Raw genomic sequence first — 13,488 nt, forward strand, 5'->3', positions numbered from 1 at the left:
AATCCATCTGCAGAATGTTCAAGTGCTAAAAAGCAGCATTCTGTGCTTCATTATCAATATCCTCATTACACCATCAGCTGAAGTGCCGACTAGTTCTCCTGTGAAGATTTATCATGTATGGTGGCCACTTTGAAACATAGGTAGCGGAGTCTTTAACATTCCCTACTCAAGTGTCTCCCTGCTGTGCCTGTAAATGTCAGTCCAGTTTTTTCACGGCTGTGCGCACAGATTAGAAACAGCAGGAGAGCTTGGGAGTATGACTACAATACCAGTAAGGACACTTGTCTTCATGGCACTGCTCAAGTGATTCTTGGAATGCAGGACCCTGCTGTTTTCTAATATTTACACACAACTGGAGTCATCAAGAGCAGTAAATGCAGTCTAAAGGCAGCTTGCTTCTTTTGTGTTAGGGGCTTTACTTTCAAATGGGGATGTCAACAAAATCCTACTACACCCTCCACCTCTTAGAGAGTGGTGTATTTCCCCATCACTGTTTCGCAAAACAGCAAACACACACGTGTGCAAGCACACGCTGTATGCAATACATACGGTAGTACTGCAGGTATTATCACAGCCTTCCACTTGGCTCATCCTGACCGTGCCACACTTCAAACATCACTGCTGCTTACAGCGAGCCAGAGGCATCCTTGCCTGTGAAGAGTGTAGTTTTGCAGTCTCTGGTGAGCAGAGATGAGGCCTGAAACAACATTCACCTGAAACGGAAAGCACCCTTTTGCTTCACAGAACACTTGCCAGTACAAACTTTTTCCAGGACATTTTTGGGGTGGCTTACGAAATCCGCACCTCAAAATATTCTTTTCAAATATATGGAAATTTCTGTGCATCTTACATTTGGCTTTGGCAGCGTCAGAAGACACGCTCCTTGAAAACTTGGAGAGTAAAGGAAGGAAGTTTAGCAATAAATAAGTTACTAAAAAAATTAAAATGTCAAACAACTAAAGTACAAAAGAATGACACCGAGTATGCAAGACAAGCAAGAGAACACAATATGCTTTCCTGACAATAGTTCTTCAGAATAGGGTAACATACTTTTTGAACAAAATGATTAAATGAAGTCATTAAAATGATAGTTTGATTTGAGGAGTTTTAAACATGAGACAGGCTTTAGCAGCCCTATTTTTATATCTGAAACAGAGAGAATGCTCTGCTTAAAGCCATCAGCCACACTTTGCAATTGCCCAGGAAAATGAGTCTGTAGAGCAGTAAGAACAGAAATGAAAAAGCACTAGGGTCTTTTAAATATGTTGTTCCAGTTTTATTTAAAAAAAAGAAACAGATTCCCTTGTTTTCAAAACATAACCTCATCATTCATTCAACATTTTATGCTACAACATACTTATTTCTGTAACTACTCAGACATTACACAATCAAGCAAGCAGAGCATTGGACATCCATGCAAATACACGACCCATTGGCTCATATGGATTCCTTTTGTTTTGCTAAACTTCACAAAGCAGTCTCCCTGATAAGAATGATGTTCGTGCCCTAATTATATCTATTTTCGCAGTATCTAAATGAGAAGTAGTGGTATTTCACAATGAAATTAAACACTTCATTTTTTGACTTACAACTCTGAAGAGAAGACTCAAAGCCAAGCAAGGAAGTACTTTTAAGAAAGGTTACATTCTCCTCAACTATTAAAAAAAGGTAAAACATTATTTTGAGAAGCACATGTGAATCAAGCTTTCACTGGAACAAGATACTTTACAAATTTATTCATAATTATAACTTTTCTATCCTTATCACTAATATAAAAAGAAAACCTGAGGGTGGTGGGGGGTTGAGAATGGGCATTGTTTTTCGATTGGTTCTTTTCTTTGCCCTGGGCCCTATATCTGAAATTCTGGTCTCTTTCTTTCCAGAGAAACTCGGAATAGTTGGAAAAGTGATACGAACACAAAGACTAAGCAAAAAAATAACTAAAATTCACTACCTGTCTTCCAACAAATTGTTTAAACACATTTTATAACAAACTAGAATGGAAGGATGTGAATTTTGTCTTATCTTTTTTTAATTTGAACACTTGAGAAATATTTAAAAGATGCCTCTACCATTTCAGTCTTCATCTCAGTGTACATCTAAGTGACTTCCAAGACGACTTTATTCAAAATTAGAAGAAATCAGATGCAACACTGTTGTTCCTTACAAAGTACCCATAACAAAACTAAATAAGGCTTTATTTCTACATTATAAAGCAGAAAAAAGCACTTTCTTTTAGTTTGCCTTTAAGATATGAATGTGTTTATATAAAGAATAAAAATGCATCTTCACTTCAAAGTTGGGAAAATTTTGCATTAGTATTTAAGTGTACATAAATTATGCAAATATTTTAATAAAAAATTTATTCTTCAAAACCAGGTACAAAAAGCACTCCATGTTTTTACAGGATTCATCATTTAGAAAGGAAAGAAAAAGATTCCAGTGCTACAGTAACTGAAAAAAAAACCAGAGATGAGCCAAAGAACAACTTAATTTGTTGCTCCATCTATTATTTACTTCTGGACTCTCTTTCTGGTTGCTGTGCCTTTCTTGGATTTTGGTGAGGTCATCTTTCGGGTTCTGGTAGCTACTGCATCTGCAATTGAAACAAAAAAAAAAAAAAAAAAGACAGACTTTCTGTAAAATAAAGTAATAAAGTAACAGAAATGGATCACAAGTAAATACTAGTAGTTTTTAAGAGGATAAACCAACTCAAATCATTCATTCAGTTTTGACGGAGGGGTGGGGGGCACATAACATGGACTCAGAAGAGTTTAGCACCATTTCTGGGCACCAATTTTCTCCTGAAAAACACATTGTACAATTCAACTTCTCAAACAGTAGCATTACATACAGTTGAGCCAATTTAACAGCTCACGTCCACCAAAGCATGAAGAATCAAATCCTCTTCAAATCCTAAACCCCTCCTTCTTCCCCATGCGCCAACTTTCAGTCCTATGATCCCTCCCAGTATTAAGCCATTTTTGGTACTCTTTGGACCTTGTGCTAAGCTGATCCAGCTCTGCAATCTGGCAAAGAACTCCTTTTTGGTCTAGTATTCTCAAAGTTAGTGAGCTGCAGCATCTTAGAGCATTCTGAATGGAGCTTATACAAGGGGAGGTGGAAGGCACACAGGTAGAAAAGAGGAAGATTTTTGTTTGACGATGTTGAGCTGTTAAATCAGCTCAGTTATCGGTGCAACTTCACCTACAGATTTCAAGCTATTATTTGACAACATTTTAATAACAAAGATAACAAACATGTAAATAAGATTCCTAACAAGCCTGGCAGGCAGGTTGTTCAGAGAGACCATACTTAAATGCAATAATAAAAAAAACTCCTTGCACTTGTGATTCTTTCCTGCCAACTAGCAGAGAAAAGGAAAAAAAAAAAAACCACCACCACAGCTCATTGCTGTGAATCCCATTGAACTGTAGTCACTTTGAGAAAAAAATATTACATATAATAAAAATTGCTACCATTTTCACAAATGCAGTAACAGGGAAATGTTTTACATTTCCTACTCATGGTGGTATTTTTTTTTTTTTAATTTTTCTTTTAATCCTCACTTCCTCATTGAAGTCAGTATGCCTAAGTATGTAAGTTCTTGCTTGTAAAACCATATATAACTCTACAGTTCCTGTCAACTTCTTAATCTGCATTACTGACAGAGAAAAAAGGTTAAATGTTTTCCTGTTTTTTCATGTTTAATTCTACATACCTTAATTTGCTCTTAAAATGTTGACTTGAAATTAAAAATACCAAAATTAATTTTGAAGAATTTTTCCATTCTTGAAAATGAAATGGAGAATTAAAAAATATTCTTGTTCCTTTTTTGTCCAATCATTTGCTACATTCAACATAAACTACAAATAGATTTTTGTCAGACACTATATCTTTGATTAATAAATCACTTTTTAAATAAAAACAAGACAACACACAAAAAAAAACCCCAAAAAACACAGACAGCTCTGGCAATAGCCTCTTACTGAGTAGAACAACATCTGTTCTGATGAAACACGCACCCCCCAACCGCTATGTAAAAATCAAATCTGTTCTGGTACCCTCACAAGTACTGGTAGCTAAAAGCTATACAAACAGGTATCATAAAGTAGTAACTTAACTATGTAAATCATTCCTTCCCCCCCTAAATTCTGGCTTAGCCTCAAGAATTAGTTTATACTTTTCAAAGTCACAAAATATTGCAGCTACTAAAATTGCAAATCCTAGCAACAGACATGTCTTCTGACTTTTCAAATTGAGTAGTTTTAGAGGTATGTAGGCCAAGTTACCCTATCAACTGCATGAACTGTACCGGTTCCATCCCTCCTGGGATTTTTCCCCAGAATCTTTGTATTGCAACAGAAAGCAGAGAATGACCAAAGTTTTCTCTTCAAGAAAAAACAATAACCTGATCTTTCATTAATCTTTACTGCTTTTGACAGAAGTAACTGGGACTTTTCTTCTCATCCAATCATAGACTGTATAATCAAATGCTGCAAAGACAGGTCAAATTCATGTTCTACCATCAGAAAGACTGTCAACATGAAAATTATGACCCTGGGTAGGAAAACACTACAGGTGTTTGTTCATAAAGAAAAAAAGAAATGAGTTATCAGATTTTCATGTTTGTATTTCAGGAATGTAGTATTTCATGGTAGCCGCAGACAATACAAGCAGTTGAAGCTTACTAATTCCCAATTCAGTAAGAGCTTATCCATTTCTAATTGCCCATGCTGGAACACCAAAACAGAGGAGAGCGCTGCCCTGCCTCTGATTTTTCCTTCATCTTTACTGCATTAATGAGTTCTTTTCAAGGCTTTTCTAAACAAACCATGATCATGGAGAATCTTTAACTGAATCATAAGGATTTTTTTTTCCTTTTTGTTGTCATGGTTCTTTTATTCATAATTTCAAACTTAAGAAGCAGAAATATTTTCGTAAACTATCCGATTAAGTTAATTACGTAAAACTCAGAATGACTGTTCTCAACCCATGCTTAGCTTCAAAGTTTGCAGCTATTTCAGAACTGAAGGTCTTCTGTACTGAAAACCTTGTCTGCATTTTCAAAATGAGTTAGCCTGATACTTATATTGCCCCCTCCCCACAAACTTTTCTTGTGGGAGAAATGTCAATTCTGTTTCTGAAAATGGGAGAGGTCCCGTGTGGGCAGCACCAAATGAGGACACAAACAAAGCTATTACAAGCAAAGGACAGAGTTTTTATAAAGCAGATTAAACTGAATTAGGTTGAAACAGCAATTTAAATGAGGAAGAATTATACAGGCAAAAATAAACCAGATGGTGTCACTGCACAGCTTGTTTTGAGACTGGAACAAAGTTCAGCAGAGGCATAAAGAGTCCCACAGGCTCTAGAGGAATTATTAGACAAGTTGACTGTGATATCTGATCCTCTCCATGTACTCGGTACTATAAAGCAACTTTACAAAAGAAACCCGGCAGCGCTGTGTATAGTTTCGGGCTTTATCCTTCAAGGAAGTTCTCAGAAAAATGGAAAAAAAAAAAAAAATCAGGAGTGGCGATCATGGTTTCCAGCTCTCTTAAAAAAAAAAACAAACAAATTAGTTTATCTGATTAAAGGAAAAAAATGGAAGAGAGATGTGATAGTACAGCCTTTTGTACTCATCAAACATGCAAAAGGTTGCTGCGTAAAATGAGAGCAACTTTCCTGTCCATGGTGGATAGGACAACTAATAAGCTTAAGGGAAATTCATTTTAGGTACTATCAAAATAAGATATTCCACCTTATCAAACCCTTTTTAGTAGTAAGGACAGTTAAGTGTTACAAGTGGCATTGACCACATCATGGAGGTTTTAAGAGAAAATATTGGTGTGTATCAAGATTAACACAGATGTAGATAGATAAGCCTGTCCTTAGGCTGGTGTATACAGCAGATCACCTCTCGATGTCCCTTCTCATCTTTTTTTCTGAGTCTACATACACCATTTTAGAAACACACATAAGTCTTACAAGTAATAGAAATAAAACGGTACTTGAGTCAAAAAAATGAAAGTTTCTGTAAAATGACAAAGGTTCCTTTGGAAAAAATAAGCAGACAGCAGAGTCCCAAGTTTCCCACTTAACCGCCTGCTTTGATGGAAATGAGGACAGCGAGAGATTCTGAACATGAAAACACAGCTACCAAGCAGATGAAACCAGGTCCGATTTAGGTGTTAATGGTGCCTTCTAGGTTACATCATAGGCTAGAATATTTGAAAACAGAACCACATACAGATTTTTAGACTCTAGGAAAACATCAGGTAAGTGAAAAATATCTAGCAGCAGGCATGCTGGAGGTTAGCAACTGCATCACTTGCATATGCTAAATTTACACCCGACAGGCTGAGTACATGCCAGTCTCTGTATAATAGCTGAAGAGTTCCAGCAATTCTAGACTATGCAAGCTCTTAAACTAGACTTGTAGGAATCATCATTAAACGGCAAAGCTAACATCTTTCACGCTCAAAAGAAGCATGCGCAGTCAAGTACATTGATCAGACACAGGAAGGTTTCCTTTCTTAAAAAAAAATAAAAATAGAATCTGATGTGTTTGTGCACAATCCCAAACACATACTCTTTGCTGTATGTTTATCTCTTTAAGAAACAAAGGTCAATAAATCTGGAGAGTTCGACCATGTGGTAGGGAGTTCTCAAGTGGTTTCTGGAAGAGGTGTTCTCAGACTAGTCTCCACATAGATGGAGTTTAATCATCATTTCTGTATAGACAACTAGTGTGCCACAGCAGGACAGTCTTATGACAGAACTGACATTTCTTTAACACTGGCAACTTCATGCCACATATACTGAATTGCCACAGTTAAGCTGAGAAGTGATGAAGTTGACTCCCTAGTCATCTAGATATGATCTTGCATAACAGATCTCAGTGCAATAAATTAATCCAAGAATATATTTTGTTACTAATTTAAGTAACTAACTGTGGACTCGTAATTTCCAATGGAGACAAATTTAGGACTGACAGTTCTTAAAAATTCTTCCACTGGCCACAGTATCACTTTTGTCTTGCAAAACGTGCTTCAGTCGTATTTCAGCTGTCTTTAATCATATCAAATAACCAAGTCATTTTGCTGGATGGCTCCCTAGGAGACCATTTTCCTTCAACTGCCCCTTAAAAGGGTTCTACAATCATCAAACTGAAAAGGGAAAACAAGAGAATGGAAACCACACAATTTCTATTTACATATGGAAGGAATACGAAAAAAAATAGCAATCCAAGATGAAAAACTACACTCGGCATCCAGCTGCAAACATCAAATGGGAACTGAAGCCAGGCCGTGCAGCATTTAATGAGTCACACATCACATGAGTCTACCATTCTCAAATCAGTTTGGTTCAATACGGTACCAAGGAAGAACTACTTTTCTTTTGAGAAGACAAAATAAGGAAGAGTTGGTAGGCTTCTGACAAGCTCTTTCCCAAGTCTGCCAAGGAACCCTGCATAGCTGATAAAAACCCGTAGTGTAACACTTCTCAAACAAGAATTTTTCAGTACTCTGAAGACTTGAAGCAACTGCAAGGGTGACAAATAGTAGATTTGGTTAGTTGGCTTGTTCTCTTTTCTCCACAGTCTTCTCTACAAAAATTCTGAAATACGATTCAGAAAAAAGAACAGAGAGACCAGAAAAATGGAAATATGGACTTGAATTCCAGGAAATATGTAATTGCCAGGTAAGGATGAGAGAGAAGAAAGTAAGTTTGTAGAGTTATTGGATGGGGTTTGGCTTTAGATACTCTGTTCTTCCAAGTCCTCTGTTTCCTGCAACAAATGAAGCCAAAATGTTTCCATATCATAATATGGAAAAACATTTATTATTTGACTGCTTTATGCCTCTGTATTTCCTAAAGATAACACTGAATCTATGAGTGTTCTGTTAAAAAATATAACAGAAAATTGCTCCAGATAAAAAAAACTGATGTACTTCTATTTGTAAAAATTGCTTTACTGAAGACATTCCAAAACAGAATTGTGTGTATATATATATATATACTCATTCAAATTAGTATTCACATGCAACATGTGTTTAAAAATAGCGCTCCTCTCCACCACACAGCAATTTGCAGAAGGAACAAAGTTTAATTCAAATATATTACTTCCAATCTTGAAAAAGGTTAGTTTCCTGTAAAAATCTGAGTCATTGTTGTACAGTATTTTTTCTTTCCTGCAGAAAAATTTCACTTACAAATTTTATATCTGAGTTTGAATTGCAACACTTGTTCAGCATACTGCAATATATCTTCAGGTCACAGAAAAACAACAAAAAAGCAGACATCACTTTTATTCTTAAATTATTTAGCTCTGCACGTGAAGTTATTAGACAAAATGTTACCCCATGGAAAACTTTCCTCAGAGGGTTTTTTGAGTTTTGTCTTAATTTAATACTTTTTATTAGCAGCAAACACAAGAAAGAAGGTTCCATTAAGTGTAACAAGTAACTTAAATGTATTTACATTTTTAATGTGTTTAAATGCTAGGAGTGGTCTGAAGAGATGGTACAGAAATAAGCTTAAAATATAAAGAAAGACTAAGTAGAAAACTGTGTTCCAAGCAGACATAGGAATAAACAGGAACACTCACACACTTTAATAAAGGGACAAAAATTAATGTCCAAGATGTACAATAAGCAGCACATATTGAAGGTGCTTCTCAGTGAATTTGTCACTTGAAATTTGTCAAAGAAAACCATTATTCTGGAAGAATTGCAGAGATATATTTGTTTTACATCAAATTTATTTTAGCTTTCCTGCTCCCAATACTAAAGAATCTTCATACTTAAAAATTATCTCCTACCACACCTCTCCTAATTTAAATAGCCTCTGAAGATCCTCAAACAATTTTGGTGCAGGCCATAAAAAGACAGATCACTTCATATTGTGTCTGAATACACTTAATGCAAAATACAGAAGCAAGTTTGTCAGTATTTCTGACAACTGAGACCAGTACTTCTCTGCTCTAAAACCTGTTAATTTCTGGATACAACATAGCAGCACATGCTTTTAACTTCTAAAACCAAATCATGTAGTCTCATACTAGAACATTTGACTTGCAACATTCCTGAGACAGGTAAGGGAAGGCTAAGAACAGTGCAGAAAAGGATAGATCTCTCGGTGACTACACAGAGAGATGAATACACCGTTTTAAAACTAATACCCACTTACTCTGGAGTCTATTACAGATACTAGTCAATACCAAATCCTTCACAAGGAACAGATGACTAACAGGCAATTAGAACCATTGTATAGTACAGGTTTTGCTGAAAATGTTTGTATTGGGGTATAAAATTAAGAGGTAAAAATCTACTTGTAATGTGGGGATTGGTGCGGAGTAGAAAGACAAGTAACAAGTGGCACCATGAACAAGCTCAAAAAAAGTATGATTTGCTTTCTCCTAAAGCTTGATGACAAGGCCAATAATCCTCTAAGTATAAAAATGAGCCTAAGTGTAGATTTAATCCAATATTAAGTAATAAGTCTTGCTTGAATAAAGAAAAAAAAGATTTCTAAGACAATAATGCAGATACTGATTTATGCAAAGCCATGCAATGTAAATAAACATAAAGCTAAGTACCAATTAATTGAGAAATACTATTAAACCTCCATTTTGGAATGCCTTCTAACCAATCCATCAGTATGACTGTTTTCATATCAGAGCTGTTCACATAGTTCTTTATACTGCAAGAGTAACCAAAGACCCCAGCTAAGGCCTTACCATGCTAGATGCCATCCAGCAATACAGATATACACAATCTCTACCCCACTCGCAGTATCGGCTATTAAAAAAATACAGTACTTTCATTGTCATGTCTTCTTCAGTATTTATCTCCATACTGTTCCAATTAATATACTCTGAAATTGTTTAAAAATAATTCACAACAGAAAATAATAAAAGGCTAGTATAAAAAAAATTGATTCTAAAAAAATTTCTATATTTCTATAACCCAGACTTTGGCAACCCTAAGATTAAAGAAAACTGCCAGTGGTAGAGGTTTTATCTCTATTGGTAGATTTGAATTTAGGATTATTTACAAGTTCTCATGAAACTCTTATTTTTCCAGCTTTTATGCCATTTTCACCAAAGTTCCCTATACTAACTGCCTATTCCATACAAACTGATTAAAAATAAGCATATTAGTCCTATTAATATTATGCAGTACACCCCTGCAGAAGCGTTGGTGGATACATACAGTGTATGCCAAAATTTGGTATTCTGCTTTAACAGTATCATCACTTATAAGCCTGTGTATTTTACTATGATACATGAAGGCAGTTAATAATGAAAATGGAGCTGTAACAGAGTGTGAAAAAAACTTTCTGTTTAAATAGAAATCATCTCTTCTGATAGCATTTTTCCTAGTGGAGAGACTTGGACTAATATAACACTTCAACATCATCCATATTACCTTAAAGGATATCTCTTAAAATTCCAGCTTTCAGGAAAGCATATGGGTTCCAGTTATGACAGGAAAAAAAGAAGAAACTGATAACATGCTAATTTAAATTTAAACAGTTTAAGAATTCCACAAAATTTTGTGCGTCTGATTTTGGAAGTACAACACAGCTTGTTTCTTGAGGGCTTTCTGAAATTCTGCTTCTAAAAAGAAGCCTAACACTCTTGCTTGACAGCTCCAGAAACACTTAATGGCTGACATGACAAAGAGATGGCCTTTGCTGAACTCATCTGAAGTGGCCACTCCTATGCTGAGAACAACCGGGGGAGCAGACAGAAGCAGCAAGAATTTCAAGATGCTCCCCCTTTCCCTGTGCCATTCTTTCTTCCTCCTGCACCAATCCTGGGGGCTGCCCAGCCTCAGCAGTAGCAGATTTCATTACTGGCAGAGTCCCTGTAGCCACTGAGCATCTTGGTATACTCAAAACTGCTGCAGAGCTGATCAGGATCTTTCTGGGCTGACTAACCTTTTGAACTGGATTAGACAAACTGCACAGTCAGATGCAGTTAATGCTGATTAGCTGAACAGCAAAGAGGCCGCGTGGCTCTTCCTGCCACTGTTTTAAGTCCAAATACTCAAGAGACATTGTTTGAACACCTGAAGAGTAACCCCTGTCCAGCCATATTTATCCCCTTTTAGAAATCAATAAAATAGCATTTCAAGAACTTTTAAAATGTTCCTGTATGACTAAACTTCAATTTCTACAATTAAGAGGTATCAAGAAATTATCCATCTTACTGGACAGTAAAGTTTAGAATATGTTTTTTAGTCACAGGACTAATGACATAATGGAGAAATAAGTCTCTGGTAATATAAAAGTAGTCAGATCTGGAAACACAGTTTTAAGTACTCTTATAATAATCAGCTATTTTCAATTTATCAAAAGTATCAAAATCATAAGATTATGAAACAGCTGCCCTTTCCTTCAACACAGATTTATGAATCATGTAATAAGCGGTAAAGTTTTTAATTCCAAATTTGGAGAGAACAAAATGAGTAAGTACGTGTATCACTTTTCACTTGAAATCATTTGATACACTCCCCCCACTTGGTATTCATTAAATTGGGTAGCATAAAAAGGTGAAATTAGAACCATTTCACCTGCAACACTCTTGAATTGGCAAGAGGAGGTTTAAATTTAAGCTCATGTCCATCACTCATTTTAACCAATGAATGCTGAAAATATATGTATAGCCTCCCAAATACATTTACTTAGTCTAAATCTAAAATGCTAAAGCTACGAATAAACATCAGCATCATCTGAAATAACTGCATTTCCTTCAAAGAAAGTATAATACAATTAACACTTTTTCAGCCACTGACAGACTAGAAAATTCAAAATAAATTAAAGTCAACAACTCAAAAGGCATTCAATAAGAGAAATAATCACTGATTTTAGTGATCAGAATTCTATAATGTGAACAGCTGAAAATGAACAAAGGAGTGTCACTTCCTGGAATATATTAGCTTAATTATTTGTACTTTGTACCATATTGTTTGAGTAAATATACCAGGGTAAATCCATAACTTACCAATAATATTACTGTCTTTGAAATGTTACATTTTCCCATCCTGCCATACTCCTTCATGAAGCCTTTTTTAAACAAGCAGATTTGTTTTGGGGTAGACTCCAGTGCTACTCCTTTATTATTTTTAGATTACTTGACCTTGGACAACATCTGGTTTTTTTACTTAAAAGTCTGAATCAAAAATCCTTTAGGAAAAATATCTTTGTAATTAATTGAATTCAGTTCACATCTACATGAAGGAGATCCTGAAAACAATTTGACTGGATGCTCACCACAAGCTTACCCTATACAGATCTACTGAAATTTCTTATCTTGGACTCACAATAATCCTGCTTTATCTGTCCATGAGTTTTTCCACACAACACTGAAACTATGCCAAATTATCTGAAATGTAGCTTCAGCATCTTCTATCCTTATAGCTGATCCTTTCCTCAACTTTAAATACACTTGGTTTTGGAAGCTGCTGTTGCTAGCCCATGGCTTTAACGCACTGTGATCAAGAAGTCCTGGGGAGTCAGCATATTCTGCCAGTGAATTGGACAACAGGGAAGGACAAAAATGAGAATGGAGGAGAGAATGAACGATAGCAAAAGAACAGGGTGCAACTACCAATTTTTATCACCTAACATTTCTACCAGCTTTAAGCAGCACATAATTGGAGAGTATACCTTAACACAGAAAGTTTAAATATTTCAATTTTATTAATCTAAAAAATAAATGATGAAAGATAAAAAGCACTTGAACTGCTAAAGGTAAATGGTTGTATTGGGTATATGTGGCCGTGTGGCAGGGTTTTGGTAAGCTGGGGTTGACTTACAGGGGTGGCCTCTGTGGGAAGAGGCCAGGTGCTGTCCTGTGCCTGACACAGCCCATTCCAGCTGGCTCCAAAACAAAACCACCATAGGCCAAAGTTGAGCCCAAACTGTTTGTGGCACCTCTGAAAACGTTTAAGAAAGGGTGAAAAACACTGGACAGGTCAGGGGGAGCAGTGCCAGGAGGACAGTGAAAAACAGCCGAGGGAACCCCAAGGTCAGAGGAGGAAGTGGTGCTCTGCAGCATGGGACCAGATATTCCCTGTAGCTCACAGAGGACCCTGGATGGAGCACATATCCCACACCATTCGTGGGAGAGCCTACACTGGACCAGGTGGATATTTCCTGAAGGAACTGGAGCACTTTTTTTTTTCCTGAAGGAATGAAGCCCAAGAGAGACCCACACTGGAGTAAGGGAAAAATGTGAGGAGGAAGGAGCAGCAGAGAGAAAATGCTATATAACTAATCATAACACACTTCTCCATGTCCCTGCACCACTCAAGGAGCGGGGTAGAGGAGTCTGGAGTGAGAAAGTTAAGTTGAGCTAGGGAGAAGGGGAAGAAAAGCTGTTGTTTTAATGTTTGCCTTTGTCATTACTCAATTTTATTTTAATTGGTAATAAATTCAATTAATTTTCTTCATGTTGAGTCTGTTTTGCCTGCA

At 36.3% G+C, this 13,488-nt stretch overlaps 1 protein-coding gene across 1 annotated transcript in view; it reads right to left on the reverse strand.

Annotated features, from left to right (window-relative positions):
- Positions 1-1,306: 1,306 nt before the first annotated feature.
- Positions 1,307-13,488, reverse strand: part of VRK1 (VRK serine/threonine kinase 1) — a 38,332-nt gene continuing 26,150 nt past the window's right edge. Inside the window, exon 13 of the mRNA XM_009640496.2 lies at positions 1,307-2,596. Within this exon, the coding sequence (XP_009638791.1) occupies positions 2,514-2,596 (83 nt within the window). The 3' untranslated portion in view covers positions 1,307-2,513. The remainder of the gene's footprint in view (positions 2,597-13,488) is intronic.

The sequence above is a fragment of the Egretta garzetta genome, unplaced genomic scaffold (genome assembly GCF_000687185.1).
Source record: "Egretta garzetta isolate BGI_Z169 unplaced genomic scaffold, ASM68718v1 scaffold206, whole genome shotgun sequence".
NCBI lineage: Eukaryota > Metazoa > Chordata > Aves > Pelecaniformes > Ardeidae > Egretta > Egretta garzetta.